The following is a 22944-nucleotide window of genomic DNA, read 5'->3' on the forward strand; positions in this document are numbered from 1 at the left end:
AGGGACAACTAAACTGTAAAGACTTTGTTAAATCACTGTGGGGATCTTCCCTAGTCCATTCCTATGATAAAATAGTGATGCCCGTAAGAGGAAAGGGTAAGCTATGCTTTTAATGATCCTTATGCTTCGGAAATCCGAACAGAGTAATGCGGGTTACTCGTGATTAAGAGATCACCTATGTAAGAGTGAAGTGGGGCCGCTTCTAAGGGAATTGAATAGGGCACAATTCTTATTAAACTCTTACAGAACCAGGCGTATGTTCATGGCCAAAATGAACATAAAAGTGAGAATTGAAATATGTTAGGAAGATTCCTGTGTGAGATATGTCATCATCTACATAAATGGCAGAACAGTTCAAGGACATCGTGTCTACTGTTTAGCTAGTAGAGTAAACATATTTCTACAAGGGAAGGTTCAAAAGGTAACACCTACCTCTCCTATGCAGGTTTCAACCGTTGTACTCTATCACAAAGTTCATCGTGTCTTAATTTCTTTCATGTGGGGAATTGTTGGAAAAAGGGAATGAATGAAATTAAGTAAATCCATTGAATTAAGTAAATTCATTCATTTTTCCAGAATTCTAAGAGTCTCAAGAAGCCAAATTCATTTTGGCTTTCTGAACCTGTCTGTGTTCTTCCCTCCTTGAAGTCTATAAATAGTGGTAGACTTTCTTTCAAATAAAAAAAAGAACAGAAAAACTTTGGAGTATTGTCAGAGTGTTGAAGAGTTCCTTCCTTCCATGTCTGTGATAGAGTTGAACAATTTCCAGTTTGCCGGAGTGGCTGCAGAGTGTTGTTGCTGCCATTCGAAGATCGTTTTATCCTGGGAGACAGACGCCTTGCGATTCTCAAAGCACCTGTGGAGAAGGCGAATATGTTTTAAGGAGATTGTGTTTTCCACAAGACTCGGTCTAATCTTCTTCCTTAATTCTCTGTTTTTTTTTTTTCAGTTTTCTTTTATTTTCTTATGAACTAACCAGTGTGTGCAGTGTGGTTGTCTAACAGAACCATCCACCAATGCCCAGAAAAAAAACCAAAGACAAATGGAGAGAGCGTAAGGTAAAAAGAAAATAGAGGGTGAGTGAGAATAGCCCAAGAAAGTTATCATAAACGTACCTGGAGATGCTCTTTCAGAGTTCTTGCCCTCCAAGCTAAAGAAATACCTCTCCTCAAGTTCCAGAACGTCCTCCTCTTTTCTTCAACTCCAGGATCTCCCAAAAAAAAGTGTCCTCTCCTCCAAAAAACTCTATCCAGAACCCCTCACTCTCTTAAACTCCCCCTTCCCTGTAGCTGCCTCCCTCACCCCCAAAATATCCCTCAACCAACACGTCCAAAAAAGGACCCCCTCCTCTGGCAACTGGCCCTCTCCGTAACAGAAAGAATACGCTCCTGCAGATTCCTTGCCAGATGTCGCCTTTTGGTTGCTTCTTCAAAAGCACTATTGTGATTCCTTACCAGTCAATCAGGAGACAGCATGTGGCACCTTGAGAGCTTTCCACATGCAAAGATGAGTTGTAGGAAAAATGAGGTATAATGAATCCCAAATGGGGGTCTACAGTATGATTTTTATTTTTAGTTCTATTTTTTTTTTATCTACTCAACTAGATAACCACAATTTCTCTATTAATAAATCAATGTATGTACATATCTTTTTTATTTTAAAAAAATAAATAAATAAATCAAACTCTAACTTTGATTTAAATTTTCAAACAAACATTTAAATGCTTCAAAACTATTTAATGAATATAAAATAATAATCAATGAAAAAACCGATGTTCAAACTTTAAACTCCCAAATTGTCAAATCCTACGTTCCTTCATCTCTCCACTATATGTGTAAAAAGACTTTTGTATAAAGATGTCAAAGAAATCATATTATTTTTATATAGGGTTTTTAATATATGGTTTAATTTTATTTATTTCTTTATTTATTATAATTACAATTTTACCCCTAATATCAAGTTTGCACACTGCATTGAACCTGTATTTTAACATGAAAAAAAAAACAACAAAAAAAATGAAAGAAAAAATTAGTATTATGTTTTTGAACATGACAAGTTTACTCCCCTTTAGGTACCTTTTCAGCAAATTAACAATTACCATTAATAAATTTTCAATGAATATTTACTATTTATCCAATTCCAAACTTTAGTCTCTCTATGGGTCAGTAAATGAATTTGATATAATTTTTTTTTATGTTTAAATTTAATATGTAACAATATAAAATTAAATATAATTAAAATGAATTAAAAATTTATTTATTTATTTGTTATAAAATTTATTTAATTTTTATAATAAGTAAATAAAATAAACTTGAACTAAGCGGTAAAAATAAATTATTAATTTTAATTATAATTTTTTAGACCAGCAAGCAAACATGGCCCAGGCAGTCACGCGTGAAAAGCTCTGTTTAAATATGAAGAAAGAAAAAGATAAAAAAAGAAAAAGGTTGTATGGAAGGATGCTTTTCCCACTAAAAAAACCAAGACCTCCGAATCATGGCATCTCACCTTTTGCTGCTGCCTGTCTCTCACAATTGCTTGAGGAACACTCAGTATCTGATTCCTTTCCTGCGCTCGCCTTTTCCCCTCGGGCTTCCGATAAATAAAATTCAAGATCCGAAGCTTCCTCAATCTCTTCCCTCTGTAACCCTCCTCTCATTTTTATCAAATGTTTTGTACAGTTGTGTTCAGATATGAAAGTTGAGGAACGAATATCTTTTTTCGTAAATTGGTGAATTAAAGAATGCTTTTCCCGTGAAACATATATATATAAAAGACGCCTGAGTCATTTTAGTTTCAGGTAGGCTACCTGGCATCTCCCCTTTTCCTGCTGTCCGTCTGTCACAATTGTTGCCTGAGGAACACTCAGTGTCTGATTCCCTTCCTGCCTTCTTCCTCTTCTTCCCCTCAGGACCTCAACATATACTCTGCTCCTTTTCCATTTGCTTCCAAGAAGTAAAATCCATAATCCAAAGCTTTCTCAATCTCTTCCCTCTGTAACCTTTTTCTCATTTATTTATTTTTTTTATATCAACTATTTCTCATTCTTCACCTGTAATCACTCTCTTTTAATTTCCATAAAAAAGAAAAAAAGGAAAATCTGCTGCCTCCCACAAACTCTGCTCCTTCCATACCTCAAACCTTCCATTTCTTCTGCCACAACAGATTCGATCAAATACCAATCTTTCGTGTATTTTCCTTCTCCTTCTCCTTCTCCTGCTGTTGTTTCCCTTTTCCTTATCTGTTTTCGCTCAATTCCCATCTATTTCTAGAAAAAAGAAGTTGGAAATGGTTGAAATTGTTATTTCCGTTGCAGCAAAAGTTGCAGAGTACCTGGTTGATTCAATTATACGTCCACTGGGTTATCTGGTTAACTACCATCGCAACATTACGGATCTCAACCAACGAATTGACAGTCTCCATCTTGCAAGGGAGAGGCTGCAGGTACCTGTGGATGAGGCTAATAGGCAAGGGGATGAAATCTTTCCTGGTGTTCAGGAGTGGCAGACGTATGCCGAAGGGATCATCCAAAAGAGAAACGATTTCAATGAAGATGAAAGGAAAGCAAGCAAGAGCTGTTTCTATTTAAAGTCCCGCTACCAACTAAGCAAGCAAGCAGAGAAGCAGGCTGCGGAGATTGTTGATAAAATCCAAGAAGCTCATAACTTTGGTGACAGAGTATCGTATCGCCCTCCTCCTCCTCCTCCTCCATTCATCAGCTCTGCATCTTTCAAAGATTATGGGGCTTTCCAGTCAAGAGAGTCTACTTTTAACCAAATTATGGAGGCCTTGAGAAACGAAGATATGCGCATGATCGGTGTCTGGGGAATGGGCGGCGTGGGCAAAACCACTCTTGTCAAACAAGTAGCCCAACAAGCGGAGGAAGACAAGCTCTTTCACAAGGTGGTCATGGTGTTACACATATCCCAAACTCCCAACATCGCAGAAATTCAAGAAAAAATTGCAAGAATGTTGGGTTTGAAATTTGAGGTGAAGGAGGATAGAGCAGGTCGCCTGAGGCAAAGGTTGAAGAGAGAGGAGAAAATCCTGGTGATCTTAGATGATATCTGGGGGAAACTTGAGTTGGGAGAAATAGGAATTCCTTACCGAGATGATCACAAGGGGTGCAAAGTGCTGCTGACTTCCCGGGAGCATCAGGTTTTATCTAAAGATATGCGTACTCAAAAGGAGTTCCATCTTCAACATTTAAGTGAAGATGAAGCCTGGAATTTATTCAAGAAGACAGCAGGTGATTCAGTGGAGAGGCCTGAACTGCGTCCCATAGCAGTTGATGTAGCTAAAAAATGTGACGGTCTACCAGTTGCAATTGTCACCATTGCAAATGCATTAAGAGGTGAGAGTGTGCATGTATGGGAGAATGCCTTGGAAGAACTGAGAAGGTCTGCACCAACAAACATCAGAGGAGTGAGTAAAGACGTCTACTCATGTCTGGAGCTGAGCTACAACCATTTGGAAAGTGATGAAGTAAAGTCCTTGTTTTTACTTTGTGGTGTTCTGGGGTTGGGAGATATTTACATGGATTTCTTGCTACTATATGCTATGGGATTGAATTTGTTTAAAGGATTCTTTTCATGGGAGAAAGCAGCAAATAAACTAATCACACTGGTGGAAAATCTGAAAGGCTCAAGCTTGTTGCTTGACGATGAAGACAGAGGCAATGAGAGATTTTCGAGCTTGTTTTTCAATGACGCGTTTGTCAGAATGCATGATGTTGTTCGTGATGTTGCCATATCAATTGCATCCAAAGATCCTCATCAATTTGTGGTGAAAGAAGCGGTTGGATTACAAGAAGAATGGCAATGGATGAATGAATGCAGAAATTGCACTCGTATCTCTTTGAAATGCAAAAACATAGATGAGCTTCCTCAAGGATTGGTATGTCCCAAACTTAAGTTCTTTTTATTGTATTCAGGTGATTCTTACTTGAAAATTCCAGACACCTTTTTCCAAGACACCAAAGAACTGACAGTTTTAGATTTGTCTGGAGTGTCTCTCAAGCCATCTCCTTCATCGCTTGGTTTTCTTTTAAATCTTCGCACATTGTGTCTAAATAGATGCGTGCTCGAAGACATAGCAGTAATTGGACACCTGGAGAGACTACAAGTTCTTAGTTTGGCTTGCTCCCACATTTATCAGTTGCCAAAAGAAATGATGAAATTGAGTGATCTAAGGGTGTTGGATTTGCGGTATTGCTTCTCCCTCAAAGTAATTCCACAAAATCTTATATTCAGTCTATCTCGATTAGAGTATTTGAGCATGAAAGGAAGTGTTAATATTGAATGGGAGGCAGAAGGATTTAATAGCGGAGAAAGAATTAATGCTTGCCTTTCTGAGCTGAAACACCTATCCGGCTTGAGGACTTTGGAGTTAGAAGTATCTAATCCCAGTTTGCTTCCCGAAGATGATGTGCTCTTTGACAACTTGACATTGACCAGATATTCAATAGTAATAGGTGATTCTTGGAGGCCATACGATGAGGAGAAAGCCATAGCAAGGTTGCCAAATGATTATGAGTATAAAGCCTCGAGAAGGTTGAGGCTGGATGGGGTTAAAAGTCTTCATGTGGTGAACCGCTTCTCCAAACTGTTGAAGAGAAGTCAAGTTGTACAGTTGTGGAGATTGAATGATACTAAACATGTGGTTTATGAGTTAGACGAGGATGGTTTTCCTCAAGTGAAGTATCTCTGTATCTGGAGCTGTCCTACCATGCAATACATCCTTCATTCCACTTCAGTGGAATGGGTTCCACCACGTAATACCTTCTGTATGTTGGAGGAACTGTTTCTTACTTCCCTCAGTAACTTGGAGGCAGTATGCCATGGCCCAATTCTGATGGGGTCTTTTGGTAACTTAAGAATTGTAAGAGTGAGTCATTGTGAGAGGTTGAAATATGTCTTCTCTCTTCCCACACAACATGGAAGGGAATCAGCTTTTCCTCAACTGCAATCCTTGTCACTGAGGGTTCTCCCAAAGCTCATTAGCTTCTACACCACAAGAAGCAGCGGTATCCCGGAGTCGGCGACATTTTTCAATCAACAGGTATCTTACTACTTGATATCTAATTTCTGCCATTTCTGGTATTTATTTATACTGCTACTTTTACACTAAATAAATAAATTCTAAAAAATAAAAACCAAAATTAAAAAGTATTTGTAAAATTGAAAAGTAAACTTAAAAGCGAAAATTATATAAAATTTTAGTAAAAAGTAATTGTACCTGTCTTTCTTCCTTTTTAAAATTTTCTTATTTATCATACATTTATTAGCTTTATTTTAATTTTCTGAATAAATTTTAAGGCTTAATCTTCACTTTCTTTTTCATTAATTTATTATGTTAATTTTTTTAAAAATAATTTTGAAGGTCCAATTCATTATTTTTTATTATATGATTTTTGCTTAACTATTTTAAACGTTAATATTTTTGTTAATTTTCTTTCTATATTAAGCTCTTTTTATTTTCATGAAAGGAAAATTTGATATTAATATAGCTTAAATAAAATTATAAATATATTTTTTTTTTTATTTTAGAGAAGAATTTGATTTTGGAAAGAAAGAAATACTTTTTATAAGAGTTATAAAGTTTTAAAATTATGAAATACTTTGTTTATTACCAAAAAAATAACAATCAAGAAAAGGATACACAAAATATAGATATTAATAAAATGATGAACTTGCAGTTGGAAACCAATGTTTTATTTTATAATTTGTGATAGTAAATCGATATTTTAGTAAGTATTATTACCTCTTAATATATGCTATAGTAACAAAGTTTATGAAAAAACCGGATAAAATAATCATATACATATTACTCCAATATATAAATGCTTTATAATTTAATACTATAATAAAGTCACATTATCTACTCATTTTAAGTTAGTAAAATTGTATTGGAGAATGTATAAATGAAAAATAATAAAACCAAAGAATTATATAATGAGAATTCTATTAGTTTCATACCATTAATGACAATAAACTTTCCTTCCTAATGAGTTCCAAGGTTGTTGCCATAAGCAAGTTTTCCATTTTTAAGTAGCATTGGTATTGGTTTATCACTCAAACGATTTGTAAATTAAATAATCATATACATATTAGGTATAAAGCAAGAATAAGATAGAGATGGATTGAGGGGCATAGTAAAAACCAATCCAACATGTCAATGTTAAATAATATGAGAAAATTGCATTATCTACTCATTTTTAATCAATAAAAATTATATTGGAGAAAGTATAAATGAAAAATAACAAAAGCAAAGTCTTATATAATGAGACCTCTCTAGCTAGTAGTTTTAGACCCCTTATAATAATAAAGTTTCCTATTTAGAAAATATTCAGATAAAATTGTGAATTTATTTTTGTGCTTTTTCATATTCACATATTCACCTTCTATACTTGTCATATTCTATTTACACGCGTGTAGTTATTGGGAATGTATTAACTAAAAGGGATCATCAATTTCACAGGTTGCATTCCCTGCCTTGGAGTACTTACATGTAGAAAATCTGGATAATGTGAGAGCATTATGGCACAACCAACTTTCAGCAGATTCCTTTTCCAAGCTAAAGCACTTGCATGTAGCTTCCTGCAACAAAATATTGAATGTTTTTCCCCTTTCCGTGGCGAAAGCCCTTGTGCAACTTGAGGACCTATGCATATTATCTTGTGAAGCATTAGAGGTAATTGTTGTCAATGAAGATGAAGATGAAGATGAAGATGAAACAACACCTTTATTCTTATTCCCTAAACTAACCTCTTTTACACTCGAATCCTTACACCAACTCAAAAGATTTTATTCGGGAAGGTTTGCTTCAAGATGGCCACTTTTGAAGGAATTAAAAGTGTGCAATTGTGATAAAGTGGAGATACTCTTTCAAGAAATAGGTTTGGAAGGTGAACTTGATAACAAAATTCAACAATCACTCTTCTTGGTCGAAAAGGTATGTGTCTAGCCTTTCTTGAGTTTTCTAAATTTTATATGTTACACTATAGGTCCTTATCCCTTTTAACTAATATGTCATTATTTTAATCTTAAACTTTAATATCATAAGAATTTAAAATGATTTGAAGTAAACTTATATTTTGTTGCTAAATTAATCATACTACATAAATTATTGTGAATGTGAAGAATAATACACAATTAATTATAAGAGTAGATTTTTGGAGGTGCAACAAACATAACAATTGTATATAATAATACTAGAAACTACAACCAATTATTTATAAAATTATCCTACTTAACTTATGATAAAAATAAATTACTTTAGAGCTTTTATAGTATAATCATTTTTAGTTAATATTAGACTCAAGCAATTCATATAATGCTTTAAGAACAAGTTTACTTAATTGAATTTTAAACCAAATTGCACTAATTTCTAGTAGTGTTTACTTAGAATATAACAAAAAAAATGTTATAGTTTTATTTGAATTAATGTGCACCACTAATCCAATTTATTTTTAGTCACATTGCATCAAAACCTATCAAACTACTAAAGATTCAAGGAGTTCCTAATCATGTACATGTAGTAGGTAATTGTACCTTGATCATTTAGATGCAATAATTCATTATGCCTTGTGTGGAAAACAATAACAACAACAACAACAATAATAATAACTGTAATTATGAAATATATAAATGTTGGCTAACTACCATGGTATCTCAAAGCCTTAATTTATAAATGATCATGAGTTTAACATTAAGGCTTGTTTATTTTTATCATTTATTGAGTTATTTGAAAGCTCAAAGAAGATAACTTTATATATATAACTTATTTCTTTACCAAATATTTTGTTCACATAAATTAAATATCATTCATCTTGTGTAATATGGTTTGTCAGGAAGCATTCCCTAATTTGGAAGAATTGAGATTGACGTTAAAGGGCACTGTGGAGATATGGCGGGGCCAATTTTCAAGGGTGTCATTTTCCAAACTAAGAGTGTTGAATATAACAAAGCATCATGGTATTTTGGTTATGATTTCCTCAAACATGGTTCAAATATTACATAATCTAGAACGACTAGAGGTGACAAAGTGTGATTCAGTGAATGAGGTTATCCAAGTGGAAAGGCTTTCAAGTGAAGAATTTCATGTTGACACGCTTCCACGATTAACTGAAATACACCTCGAGGATCTACCTATGTTGATGCATTTATTTGGATTAAGCCCATATTTGCAAAGTGTTGAAACTCTAGAGATGGTCAATTGTAGGAGTTTGATTAATTTGGTAACACCCTCAATGGCTAAAAGACTGGTGCAACTCAAAACACTTATTATAAAAGAATGCCACATGATGAAAGAAATAGTGGCAAATGAGGGAGATGAACCACCAAATGATGAGATTGATTTTGCTAGATTAACAAGGTTGGAACTTGATTGTTTACCAAATCTAAAAAGTTTTTGCTCAGCAAGATATGCCTTCCGATTCCCATTCTTGGAAGAAATAAGTATGGCAGCATGCCCTAAGATGAAATTTTTTTGCAAGGGAGTCTTAGACACACCAAGGCTAAAATGTGTACAAATGGGTGACCATTCAGAAGTCTTAGACACACCAAGGCTACAATGTGTACAAATGGGTGATCTTTTTTTCGAACAATGTTGGGAAGGTGACCTGAATACCACCATACACAAGATGTTCATGGTACAGGTACGAATGGAATAATTCCCCTAACTAATTATTTCTACTCTTAATACCATCTTTTCCATTGGCTATTCTATAAATATGGTAAATGCTAGTCTAATCCTATTTGTGTATTATCCTGTAAAGGCTATTTGGGAGTTATTCTAGTCAAAATATTTTTATCTTTAACATTTTTGTTAATAGCATTCCCATTAGAAACATTTTTTTTTAAAATCACTCAGTGTTTGGATATAAACTAAAAAATAAAATGTTTTGATAGTATTGTTTTGTATAACAACAAAACAATTTTTTACCGAGTTATTGTCCAAGAACCATTTCATGAAATTCTCTAAATTTTTTACCACTTTCAAAAATTTGTCAAATACCTAATTTTTATAAGAAAATGTTTTCAAACATTATGAAGTACTATTAGCCCTTTTTAAAATCACTTTCAAATGGATTCTTAATTTATATTGTTATGTGAAAAAGACAAAAAGCAATACCACATAATTTTTATTTTATTCAAGTCTAAAAGAACATGTTTAATTTCTTAATATAAGCAATTTGGGTTGATATTGTTTGCTACCTTAGTGACATCATTACTCTTTCATATTCTAATTTCTTAACATGTTTAAGAAGCCATGAGGCTGTCTTGTGACTTAAGAAGTGAAAGTGCATGTCAAAATATTCAAATCCATACACACACACACCAATCAATTTAGGTGCAGAACTATAAAAAGAGAATATAGCATTGTAGTTGAAGCCAGAAGTTAGAACATCAAGTACTTAGAATAGTTATAGAAAAAAATTTGATACTTAAGGCTTCATTTAGATACACTTTATTTATTTATTTATTTTAAGAAGAAATAATAATACATTCCATATAAAATATAAGAACTCTTATACAAAAAGTATGAACTTACTATATGTTCTTTAAAATTTTTAAATTTAAGATAGTAAAAAAAATTTAATACCTCAATTTTTTTATAAACTATTATCCTTTTGAGGTAAGTGTTTTAAAAAATTTACATCTTATATAGGAGTTACTATTATTTTTTAAACAATTGCACATGAATTTATTGATTATTCAAGAAATGAAAGGTTCAAGTTATTGTGTTTTGGTGAAATTTTTTGAAGGCCCATGTTGTGCAACGACTACAAAATGCTTGTTAGAAAGTTTACATATGTATGTACGAATACATGTGTATATGTAACAAAATCCAAAGGTAGGGGGCGAGGAGTCTAGTATTGTGGTTAAAAAATTAATTTTGAATAGCATAAGAGCTAATCTTGCATCTAACTTGATTATTTAGAATAATTGAAGCAAGAAATTTGATTATTAAGTTCATTGAATAATCGTGTTAGCATTGATAAAAGATGTCTTACAAGTTGAAATAGTTCTAGAGTTGGGGGTATCTCATGGAACCATACTTTAGCTTTTATAAAATCTTATTTAACTTTTATTTTCCAAGTTAGAGTTTGAGGGAGAGGCCTAAGTTTTTATCACATGTTTGAAGGTATATCATTCTTGAATTTTAAAAATTGTTTGGGATTTAATATAGATTTAGACTATTATGGGACATTGGATGGGAAATATTTACCTATTATAGACAATATTCTCCTTTTCTTTTTGGTTTGTAGATTGTGATGTGTAATTGGATAAGAAAATTGAAGTCTTGTTGAAACCTAAAGAGTGAAGGATACTTGTATTGGATTGGGAATTAATTTAACTAGTATCAATTTATCTAGTCTAAAATAAAAGACATCATTAAAGGGATGAAAGTGATATAAGAATTGTCAAATCTTCATTCTTTTATCATCTTTGATTTTGTTGACAAAAAACATAAAGCATCTAGAAAAAAAAAAGTTTATATGGTCATGTAATGTCGGGCTTAGGGATTGACTCTAATACCTTTTGTAACTATTTATTCCCTCCCATATGGATATTATTCACTTTGGTCCTAATGAGCTCTCACACCTTTCAAAGTCATCCACTTATTTAAGAGAAATCCATTATAAAGTTATTGGGACTATTTTCCCTTATCTAATATGAGATATTACAGGTCATGATAATATTTTTCCTTTTGTCAAAAGTCAAAGGTAGACATCCATTTGAAGTTCTACACCAAGACTCTAATTAGAGAGTCTCATTTATGCATAGAACCAGGCAAGACTTGAGGTGGTTTATAATATTTATCAATATTGTTGCCTAAATGTAACCAAGAATATGCACTAAATAATTAGATTAACAAATAAGATAATAGTAATAATGGTATTTTTGTAATAAATAGAATAAGAGATTTAGCAATATATATATATATATATAGAATTTTATAATGAAATAAAGTTATAATTTAATTAAATTAAATTAGTAATGTGTTATTAGAAACAAATTGAGAATTTATTAGTTTTATTTTAAATAAGGAATAGATTAGTTAAATTATAAATAAATAGTAATAATTGTTTCTCTTATGCTATATTAGGTGAAGAGTAGATTATATTTTTCAGAATTATTCTTCTCCCAAGCTTTCAAGGACTTCTTTTGAGGTAAGGGAAGTTAATGTAATATTTATAAAATTAAATTATATTATATGTTATTTTGAATTGTGGAAAAGAAAATGATTTTTTGTTACCATGCATGGATCAAATTGTTTTGCACTAAATGTTATGTTGGAATATTTTGTTTTATTTATGACACAAAATATGGAGATATTATGTTGTGTAAATTTAAATACTTGAACAAAAACATCATTCTGGTTTATTTGGCCCTTGTCAACGGGATATAATAGTTGACTATTTGGCCCTGTCAACGGGATATAATAGTTGACCTTTACATTTCATGGTGGGAATGTAATTGATTTGGACCCCAACCTCTAGGGGTTTGGTTAGAGGTTACTAGTATTAGTAGTGTTTGGTTCCGTCCACCAGGAACAATTTGAGGCTAGCCACCCATTTGAAAAGTCCCACCTAACTGGGCATTTGATATTTGATAACCAGAGTAATGAAAAATTGAATGGATTTGATTGAATCTGATGTGAAAGTGTTTGAATTTGATATGAAATTGGTTGGTTGAATTTTGAATATATTGGTATTTTTGGAACTCTGATATTTGATGAGAAAAAAAAAATTGATATCTCCTATTTGAAATGAAAATATTTGATCCATGAATTGCATTAATATTCCTTATTGGGCTGTGAGCTCATTCCCAATTGTTGAAAATTTTTCAGGTACTCTTAGTTCGGGTGAGGAGTGATGGCTAGGCTGAGGAATGGTCATCATTAGGATTTGACTTAGGATTTTATGTTGGATTTTGTTTAACTATTAGTTATGTTCATTTGAATCTTTTGATAATTGGAAGTTATTTGGAAATTGAATTTTGAGGATTTTAGATTTTGTTCCGCTACTCTGAACAGGTATTTGGTAATTGGTAACATTCAGTTACAATATGATTGTTTGGGTCAGATTATACTTTAAACCTTCGGGTTTGAGGTGTGAAATGACCGTCACGCCCTTGGAGTGGGTCATGGGGCGTGACAGAGTGGTATCAGAGCACTAGGTTGTGATCTTGATGGGAACTTGTTTAGTGTACCTTTGGGAATAGATGAGTGACGTATTAGTTTAAGTTTCAACTTCATCTAGTCTGATTCTTTTTATTCCTTACAATTCTGATTTGCTTATTTGACTTCTTAGTGACTAATTTAGTTACACCTATTGCTTTATAGGACACCATGCCACCAAGGAGACCTGCATCTTCCCAAAACAATCAGGCTAATGATGATGTACCTCCAGTTGAGGGTTTGCCTCCCGTGAGTGCAGAAGGGATCTATAGGTATCTTGGGACACTAGCTGGTTTAGTTGAACGCCAAGCTCGAGCTGTTGGGACTAATGTTCAGGGACAGTCTTCATCTTCTAGGGGTAGCTCTTTTGATGACTTCAAGAAATTGGGTCCTCCTTACTTTTCTGGTGCTACAGATCCCACAGAGGCAGAGGCTTGGATCCTTAAGATGGAGAAAATCTTTGGTGTCATAGATTGCTCTGAGGAGCAAAAAGCCTCTTATGCAGCTTTTATGTTAGATAAAGAGGCAGATCATTGGTGGCGTATGACTAGGAGACTTTTGGAGGATCAGGGACCCATAACATGGAGACAATTTAGGGAGGCTTTCTACAAGAAGTATTTTCCTGACAGTGTTAGGCGGCAGAAGGTGGGAGAGTTTATTCGTTTGGAACAGGGGGATATGACTGTGGCTCAGTATGAGGCCAAATTTACAGAGTTATCACGTTTTTCCCCACAGTTGATTGCTACAGAGGAGGAAAAGGCATTAAAGTTTCAGGATGGATTGAAGCCTTATTTGAAGAACAAGATATCTATTCTGAAGCTTGGTGTCTATTCAGAGGTTGTTGACAGAGCCCTTATAGCAGAGAAAGATAATGAGGAGCTTCATCAGTATAGAGAACAGCAAAGGAAGCGAAATAGGAGTGATGGTGCTCATGGTAATCAAGCACAGCGAAGGTCTACATCAGGAAGAAATCATAATAAAGGGAAGGCAGCGCAGAATTTAGATGGGGCTTGTCCTACTTGTGGTAAGAAGCATGGGGGTAGGACATGCTATAGAGAGACTGGAGCTTGCTTTGGTTGTGGGAAGCAAGGACATTTGATTAGAGATTGTCCAGAGAATAGGAAGTTCATCACTGGGAAGCCTAAGGAGGAAAATAAGGAGGATAAACAGAAACCCAAAGCCCAAGGACGGGTGTTTGCTATGACTCATCGAGATGCTCAGGCCACTTCTGATGTGGTGACAGGTACTCTTCGAATCCACACCTTATTTGCTAGAGTCTTGATTGATCCTGGATCAACACACTCTTTTGTTTCAGTATCTTTTGCTGGTTTGTTGGGTTTGCCTGTTGCTAGCATGGACTTTGATTTGATTGTTGCTACTCCTGTGGGAGATTCTATGGTGGCTAGTAGAATGCTTAGAAATTGTATTGTGATGATTGGTTATAGGGAAATGCCAGTTGATTTAATACTCCTTGACCTTCAGGATTTTGATGTGATTTTGGGGATGGATTGGTTAGCTTCCTACCATGCCTCTGTTGACTGTTTTGAGAAAAGGGTGACGTTTAGTATTCCTGGTCAGCCTAAGTTTAGCTTTGAAGGGAAGCATGTGGACAGACCACTGCGTATGATCTCAGCCTTGCGAGCTAGTAGCTTGCTTAAGAAGGGTTGCCAAGGATTTTTGGCTAGTGTGGTAAGTAATGAAAGTGATTTGAAGTTGGAAGACATACCCATAGTAAGGGAGTATCCTGATGTCTTTCCAGAGGATTTGCCTGGCTTGCCACCAGAGAGAGAGGTGGAGTTCACTATCGATCTAGTACCAGGAACAGGTCCTATGTCTAAGGCCCCATACAGGATGGCACCTGTGGAGCTTAAGGAGTTGAAAGTTCAGCTTCAGGAGTTATTAGACAAGGGTTTTATCAGGCCTAGTGTTTCACCTTGGGGAGCTCCTGTTCTATTTGTAAAAAAGAAGGATGGCTCAATGAGACTTTGCATTGACTATAGGGAGTTGAATAAGGTGACAGTGAGGAATAAGTATCCCCTTCCTCGGATAGATGATTTGTTTGATCAGCTACAAGGTGCTTGTATGTTCTCCAAGATAGATCTTCCATCGGGTTATCACCAGTTGAGGGTTAGAGGGGAAGATGTACCCAAGACTGCTTTTCGAACTAGGTATGGGCACTATGAGTTTCTTATTATGCCTTTTGGTTTGACTAATGAACCTACTGCTTTTATGGACTTGATGAATAGGGTATTCAAACCCTATTTAGATCAGTTTGTGGTGGTTTTTATAGATGACATCTTGGTTTACTCAAGAAGTAGAGAGGAGCATGAGGGCCATTTGAGTATTGTATTACAGACCCTCAGAGATAAGCAGTTGTATGCTAAACTGAAGAAGTGTGAGTTTTGGTTGGACCGAATTTCTTTCCTTGGGCATGTGGTAAGCAATGATGGCATCTCAGTTGACCCTGGCAAGGTAGATGCTGTAGCTAATTGGAGAAGACCTAGTACTGTGATTGAGATTCGAAGTTTCTTGGGACTTGCTGGTTACTATAGGCGGTTTATAGAAGGGTTCTCTAAGATTGCCCTACCTTTAACTAAGTTGACACAGAAGGGAGTTAAGTTTGAGTGGTCTGATGATTGTGAATGTAGCTTCCAAGAGTTGAAGAATAGATTAGTGTCAGCTCCTATTTTGACTATCCCTTCAGGTTCAGGAGGATTTGTGGTGTATAGTGATGCCTCTCATCAGGGTTTGGGTTGTGTTCTTATGCAGCATGGGAGAGTTGTAGCTTATGCTTCTAGACAGTTGAAGCCTTATGAAAGGAACTACCCTACTCATGATTTGGAGTTAGCTGTTGTGGTTTTTGCACTTAAGATCTGGAGACATTTTCTGTTTGGTGAAACTTGTGAGATATTCATAGATCATAAGAGTTTGAAGTATTTATTTTCCCAAAAGGAATTGAACATGAGACAGAGGAGGTGGATTGAACTACTTAAGGACTATGATTGTATTATTCAGTATCATCCTGGGAAGGCGAATGTTGTAGTTGATGCCTTGAGTAGGAAGTCAGTTGGGTCTCTAGCAGCTATTAGAGGTTGTCAAAGGCAGTTACTTGAAGAGTTGAGGAGTTTACAAGTCTACTTTCAAGTTATGGGCTTAGGAGCACTTGTAGCAAATTTCAGAGTACAACCAGACTTAGTTGGGAGAATTAAGACCCTACAAAAGAATGATTCTCGATTAGTGCAAGTTATGGAGGAAGTTAAGAGGGGCAGTAAGCTTGATTTTGTTTTGTCGGATGATGAGATCTTGAGATTTGGGACTAGACTTTGTGTCCCAAATGATGAAGACTTAAGGAGGGAGCTTTTAGAGGAAGCTCATTGTTCCAAGTTTGCAATCCACCCAGGAGGGACAAAGATGTACAAGGATTTGAGGCAAAACTATTGGTGGTCAGGTATGAAGCGTGATATTGCACAATTTGTGGCTCAGTGTTTAGTGTGTCAACAGGTGAAGGCTGAACATCAGCGACCAGCAGGGTCTTTACAGCCACTTGCTATTCCTGAGTGGAAGTGGGAGCATATTACCATGGATTTTGTGATAGGATTGCCAAGAACCTTAGGGGGTAATAATGCTATTTGGGTGATTGTTGACCGGTTGACAAAGTCTGCTCACTTTTTGCCTATGAAAGTCAACTTTTCTTTAGATATTTTAGCTTCTCTTTATGTGAAGGAGATTGTGAGAATGCATGGAGTACCAGTTTCTATAGTGTCTGACAGAGATCCTCGTTTCACTTCTAGATTCTGGCATAGTCTACAAAAAGCTTTGGGCACTAAGTTGAGTTTTAGTACTGCTTTCCATCCTCAAACTGATGGCCAATCAGAAAGGGTAATTCAGGTTTTGGAAGACTTGTTGAGAGCTTGTATTTTGGACCTGCAAGGTAATTGGGATGATCATTTACCTTTAGTAGAGTTTGCCTATAACAATAGTTTTCAAGCTAGCATTGGGATGGCACCTTTTGAGGCATTGTATGGTAGGAAATGTCGATCTCCTATCTGTTGGAATGATGTTGGAGAAAGGAAACTTTTGGGGCCTGAACTTGTGCAGTTGACTGTTGAAAAAGTTGCTTTGATTAAAGAAAGATTAAAAGCAGCTCAAAGTAGACATAAGAGTTATGCTGATCATCGTAGGCGAGATTTGGAGTTTGAGGTAGGTGATCATGTGTTCTTGAAAGTTTCACCTATGAAGTCTGTGATGAGATTTGGGAGAAAAGGAAAACTTAGTCCTCGTTTTGTGGGTCCGTTTGAAATATTAGAAAGAGTAGGCACTTTGGCATATAAAGTAGCCTTGCCCCCAAGTCTATCTAAGATTCATAATGTTTTCCATGTTTCAACCTTGAGGAAGTATATTTATGATCCCTCTCATATTGTGGAGTTGGAGCCTATTCAAATTTCTGAGGACTTGAACTATGAAGAGGTACCCGTTCAAATTGTGGATGTGATGGATAAGGTACTGCGACATGCTGTTGTCAAATTGGTAAAGGTTCAATGGAGCAACCATAGTGTTCGTGAAGCTACTTGGGAGTTAGAAGAAGAGATGAGAGAAAAACATCCTCAATTATTTCAAGACTCAGGTATGTCAAGTTTAGAAGACTAAACTTTTGTTAAGGAGGGGAGGATGTAACACCCAAGCATTTTCTCTTAAGGGTAATTTAGGAAATTGTTATTAATAATTAAATTAATTGATTAATTAATTTAATAAAGTGGAAGAGGGGTAAAAGTGTAATTTTATGAATAAATACCCTAGGTATAAATTAGAAATTTTATTCTTTCCCTTCTTTTCTGAATAGAGTTCCTGTTTGCAGAATTCCAGAGAACGTAAGGTTGGAGTCAGATTTCAGGGTTAAATAACAGATCTCTATAGGTAAGTTTCTAACCCCTAGATTATTATTTTAGATTCATTAGTTAATTTCAAGCATTAGATATATTTTTTGGAAAACTCCAAATCTAGATTAGGGTTAGATTATTTTTTTTTTAATTCGTTTTAATATCAAATAGTGAAAATCTAAGATTTTGATTTTATTATTGGAATTTGGGAGATATTAAGTTTTATTAGATGAAAAAAAAAAAATTCCTTGGAATATTTCGATTTTAGGTTAGGGTTAATTTTAATATAAAAAAAAAAAAAAGAACGCGTGTGCACAGCACCGGAAGGAAGGAAGGAAGGAAAAAAAAAAAAAAAAAAAAAGGGCCGTACGCGTGTACTCTGCTGGAAGCAAGGATGCTACTGGAACAAAGAATAGAAAAAAAAAAAAAAAACAGAGACACAAGAGACGCGTGTGCACACTAGAAGGAAGGAAAAAAAAAAAAAAAAAAAAGCTTTTTGGTGTGTACCCGAGATGAGTAATGGTTGAGTGGCTTTGAATTGGTTAATTAAAAAATAATAATAATAATATTTAGTTTTAGATTAACAAATAAGATAATAGTAATAATGGTATTTTTGTAATAAATAGAATAAGAGATTTAGCAATATATATATATATATATAGAATTTTATAATGAAATAAAGTTATAATTTAATTAAATTAAATTAGTAATGTGTTATTAGAAACAAATTGAGAATTTATTAGTTTTATTCTAAATAAGGAATAGATTAGTTAAATTATAAATAAATAGTAATAATTGTTTCTCTTATGCTATATTAGGTGAAGAGTAGATTATATTTTTCAGAATTATTCTTCTCCCAAGCTTTCAAGGACTTCTTTTGAGGTAAGGGAAGTTAATGTAATATTTATAAAATTAAATTATATTATATGTTATTTTGAATTGTGGAAAAGAAAATGATTTTTTGTTACCATGCATGGATCAAATTGTTTTGCACTAAATGTTATGTTGGAATATTTTGTTTTATTTATGACACAAAATATGGAGATATTATGTTGTGTAAATTTGAATACTTGAACAAAAACATCATTCTGGTTTATTTGGCCCTTGTCAACGGGATATAATAGTTGACTATTTGGCCCTGTCAACGGGATATAATAGTTGACCTTTACATTTCATGGTGGGAATGTAATTGATTTGGACCCCAGCCTCTAGGGGTTTGGTTAGAGGTTACTAGTACTAGTAGTGTTTGGTTCCGTCCACCAGGAACAATTTGAGACTAGCCACCCATTTGAAAAGTCCCACCTAACTGGGCATTTGATATTTGATAACCAGAGTAATGAAAAATTGAATGGATTTGATTGAATCTGATGTGAAAGTGTTTGAATTTGATATGAAATTGGTTGGTTGAATTTTGAATATATTGGTATTTTTGGAACTCTGATATTTGATGAGAAAAAAAAAATTGATATCTCCTATTTGAAATGAAAATATTTGATCCATGAATTGCATTAATATTCCTTATTGGGCTGTGAGCTCATTCCCAATTGTTGAAAATTTTTCAGGTACTCTTAGTTCGGGTGAGGAGTGATGGCTAGGCTGAGGAATGGTCATCATTAGGATTTGACTTAGGATTTTATGTTGGATTTTGTTTAACTATTAGTTATGTTCATTTGAATCTTTTGATAATTGGAAGTTATTTGGAAATTGAATTTTGAGGATTTTAGATTTTGTTCCGCTACTCTGAACAGGTATTTGGTAATTGGTAACATTCAGTTACAATATGATTGTTTGGGTCAGATTATACTTTAAGCCTTCGGGTTTGAGGTGTGAAATGACCGTCACGCCCTTGGAGTGGGTCATGGGGCGTGACAGGAAGAGTGTTAACATGTTCAAGTAAGTCAGCTCAATATACATTGTTGGTTCATTACCTGACCTACTAAGTTTTTAGGTAAAACTGATAACTCAACAGAAGGGATTAGCATTTCCCATTTGTCGACAGTAATTCTTAACTAATCCTCACTAACAATCAGCAACATGGCATAGGTTTAGAAGAAAATTTGAATTTCTATACATGTGTTGATCATTATTATGTGTTTGTTTGGTCTGGCATTGTTAATTCATCTACAAAGTAAATTAAGGTTTACTATGCTTCATTTGGTTGCTAAAAAGATATAAGGAACGAGAGTGAAAAATTCAAGGCTTAGGGTTTTCTGCATTTGGAATGAGAGAAAATGAAGGCTGGATCTTTCTTTGAGCTTCTTCAATCTTCTCCATGTTAAAAAGAAGCGGTTCAGTTGCATTTTTTTGTTGGTTAATGGTCTGATTAGTTGCTAAGAATTCAAGGCTACCTTAAATTTGCTACTACCAGACTTCAGTTTCTAGTTTAAATGTGGAATTCTCACAATTTTTACATGTTTATCCTACTTAAATCATGTTTATTAGAGTTGAGAGTTGAGAAGTACAGTCATGGTGGAGAAATGTCTTGGTCAGAATGATGTGGTCACTTGTCCTAAACCAAGGAGGCAGCTGATAGGGTATGCCCTGTTCATGAATAGTTTCTCTAACTTAGGAATTACTTAAGAGCTGTATTTTTAGTAATCTGACATGGATAAATATGTGTTGATAATAGCGGATTCTTTATACAAAGAGGAAAAAATTAAGAAGAGTTAAACGTAAAGATATGCTCATAAATGCCATCCTGTCTACAAAGACTGGACTATATTTCTATCATAGAAATGAGACTACTATCTATACAATATATTATCCTGAGTTCTCCACTTGGATAACATGGAATCTGATGAGAGTAACAATGGCAATGTCTTCTGGACCCTAAAATAATAGGGATGATCGTCTTGGTGACTTCTCAAGGTCCATATTTTTACCATTTTCCCAGAATTGGTCATCTTTTGGAAGCCATTAAAGCTCCAAAAGCTACTGGGATGGCTGATGCATGGTTCACATTGGCCTGGAACATGGTCATCAACAGAGACAGACCACTTAAGAGAAGATCATGGTGGTATAATTCAGGTAATTTCATCTCATTTAATTTTGATCGAATTGACATCATACATTCTGAACCGGAAAAGTTGATGAAAAGCAGAACTAGTTTTCAGAACTGTGAACCAGTTTTTGATGACAAAATACAGTGCTAGCACCCCCAAATGTAGAACCAGTTTTTGGCCCAAAAGTGGATGGGGAGAACTTGATTAATACAATAGAAGTTGATACAAACAATAGTTTCAAAACCGAACAGGTCATTGAATTAGAAAAGTCACTAATTTATATTTCAATGATTGGATTGGTGGTCAAATGGTGATCAAATAATTTTATAAATATATAGTCTATATATTCTTAAAATTTAAAATACTTAAAAAAATGTAAATATATATAAAGAAAATAAAAATCAATAATATTTATTTTTTCATCTTTAATGTTATCAAATTAATTAAATATATTAATATTTTAACATTTTATTAAATAAAACATATATAATATTTAAATATGAAGACGTTTATTGAAATTTAATTAATTTACCTATACATTAAAATTTATATAGCATATTATTTATAATTTTAAAAAATATTATATTATTTTACTTATATTATTTACATTTTCATTATTATAAAATTTTTGAAACGCATCATGTTCTATTATCTTTGGTTTGCAATACTAAGAAGCAATGCTAATAGCCCACATGAAGCTGGGCTTCCAGGATTGAGGCCACCCTCATGACGATGGGCTTCCAAAGGGGTGATCTTTTGTAGTAAAACATAAATCGCTAGAAATTTTATACCATGATAAAGGGGTGATCTTTCAAAGTGATTTTTTTAAAAAAAATGGTAAAAACTAACCTTTTATCATGAATATTTTTATGTCAAAAATGACATGTTACTATAATTTTTTTTTTTTATGGTAAAAAAAAAATGATATGCTGTCACAAATTTTATTTTGTAGAAAAAGTATTTGTTTTTGGTATAATATTAAATTTTATGGTTAAAAATAATATAGCAACAAACTCACCATAAATAATTTTTTTGTGGAAAAAAAATCTCTTACTACAAAATAATCTCTTTTAATAAAAAAATTAATTTATGACAAAACCTCATATTTGTTGTAGTGTATCTTAGTTTAATTTTTATTAATTTAAGGTTCGATTATTATAATTTTTTATTTTAAAATTTTGAAATTTTTTAGTTTTGAAATTTCATTAAGTAACAACATATTTACAATTAAACTATAGAATTATATTAAATTGCATACTATTTAATCTCAATAAGACTTAGTATTACTTAATTGTTCAAATTAAGAAAATATATCTTTAATTTAAATTATAAGTGATAATATGGGTTAGTAGGATATTTCAAATTATAAATAATAATAATCAAATTCTAATTAATTACTTTTATTTTTTATTTGCAATTTTAGTGATCATTATATCAATTCCTTTGCTTCACTTTCAGAGATGATCTATAAGTTATTTGCATATTAACCGGATAAAAAGGATGTACAACATTTTAATATTTTCATATTCATAACATGTAGATTTGTACAAACCTTATACAACTAGTATAAATGTCTAACTTGTACATGTGTGACAAATTTAAAAAATTGTATTTGACATTCATGCATCTATGAAAATAATGTTTCCAATACTATAAAAAAAATAGTCAAAGAAAATGAAAAAATCACATAAATATACAAACTTATACATGTCTTCTACTAATAATACAAATGTTGTGTACATTGAATACAAGTGTTTATATATATATATATATATAAGATAAAAATAAAAATTATATTTGATATTTATGCATGCGTGTAAACAATATTTTCAATAATCTAATATAAAAAGTAAATAATGAAAATGAAGAAAAAGGTG

At 33.5% G+C, this 22944-nt stretch overlaps 1 protein-coding gene across 2 annotated transcripts; it reads left to right on the forward strand.

Annotated features, from left to right (window-relative positions):
- Nucleotides 1-2483: 2483 nt before the first annotated feature.
- LOC132254579 (uncharacterized) lies at nt 2484-19860 on the forward strand. 2 transcript variants are annotated; one of them, XR_009466840.1, is made up of 7 exons: nt 2484-6060; nt 7480-7953; nt 8852-9658; nt 13354-17812; nt 18044-18102; nt 18884-18947; nt 19628-19860. XR_009466840.1 is itself a non-coding variant. In XM_059740473.1 (5 exons), exons 1-5 carry the CDS (start codon nt 3289-3291, stop codon nt 18058-18060), a joined length of 8529 nt encoding a protein of 2842 aa, XP_059596456.1. In that variant the 5' UTR covers nt 2484-3288; the 3' UTR covers nt 18061-18118. The 2 variants fall into 2 exon arrangements, 1 of the variants encoding a protein (XP_059596456.1); XM_059740473.1 differs by lacking the exons at nt 18884-18947; nt 19628-19860 and having other exon boundaries at nt 18044-18118.
- Nucleotides 19861-22944: the final 3084 nt, after the last annotated feature.

Source organism: Vitis vinifera, chromosome 10 (assembly GCF_030704535.1).
Source record: "Vitis vinifera cultivar Pinot Noir 40024 chromosome 10, ASM3070453v1".
NCBI classification, from domain to species: Eukaryota; Viridiplantae; Streptophyta; class Magnoliopsida; order Vitales; family Vitaceae; genus Vitis; species Vitis vinifera.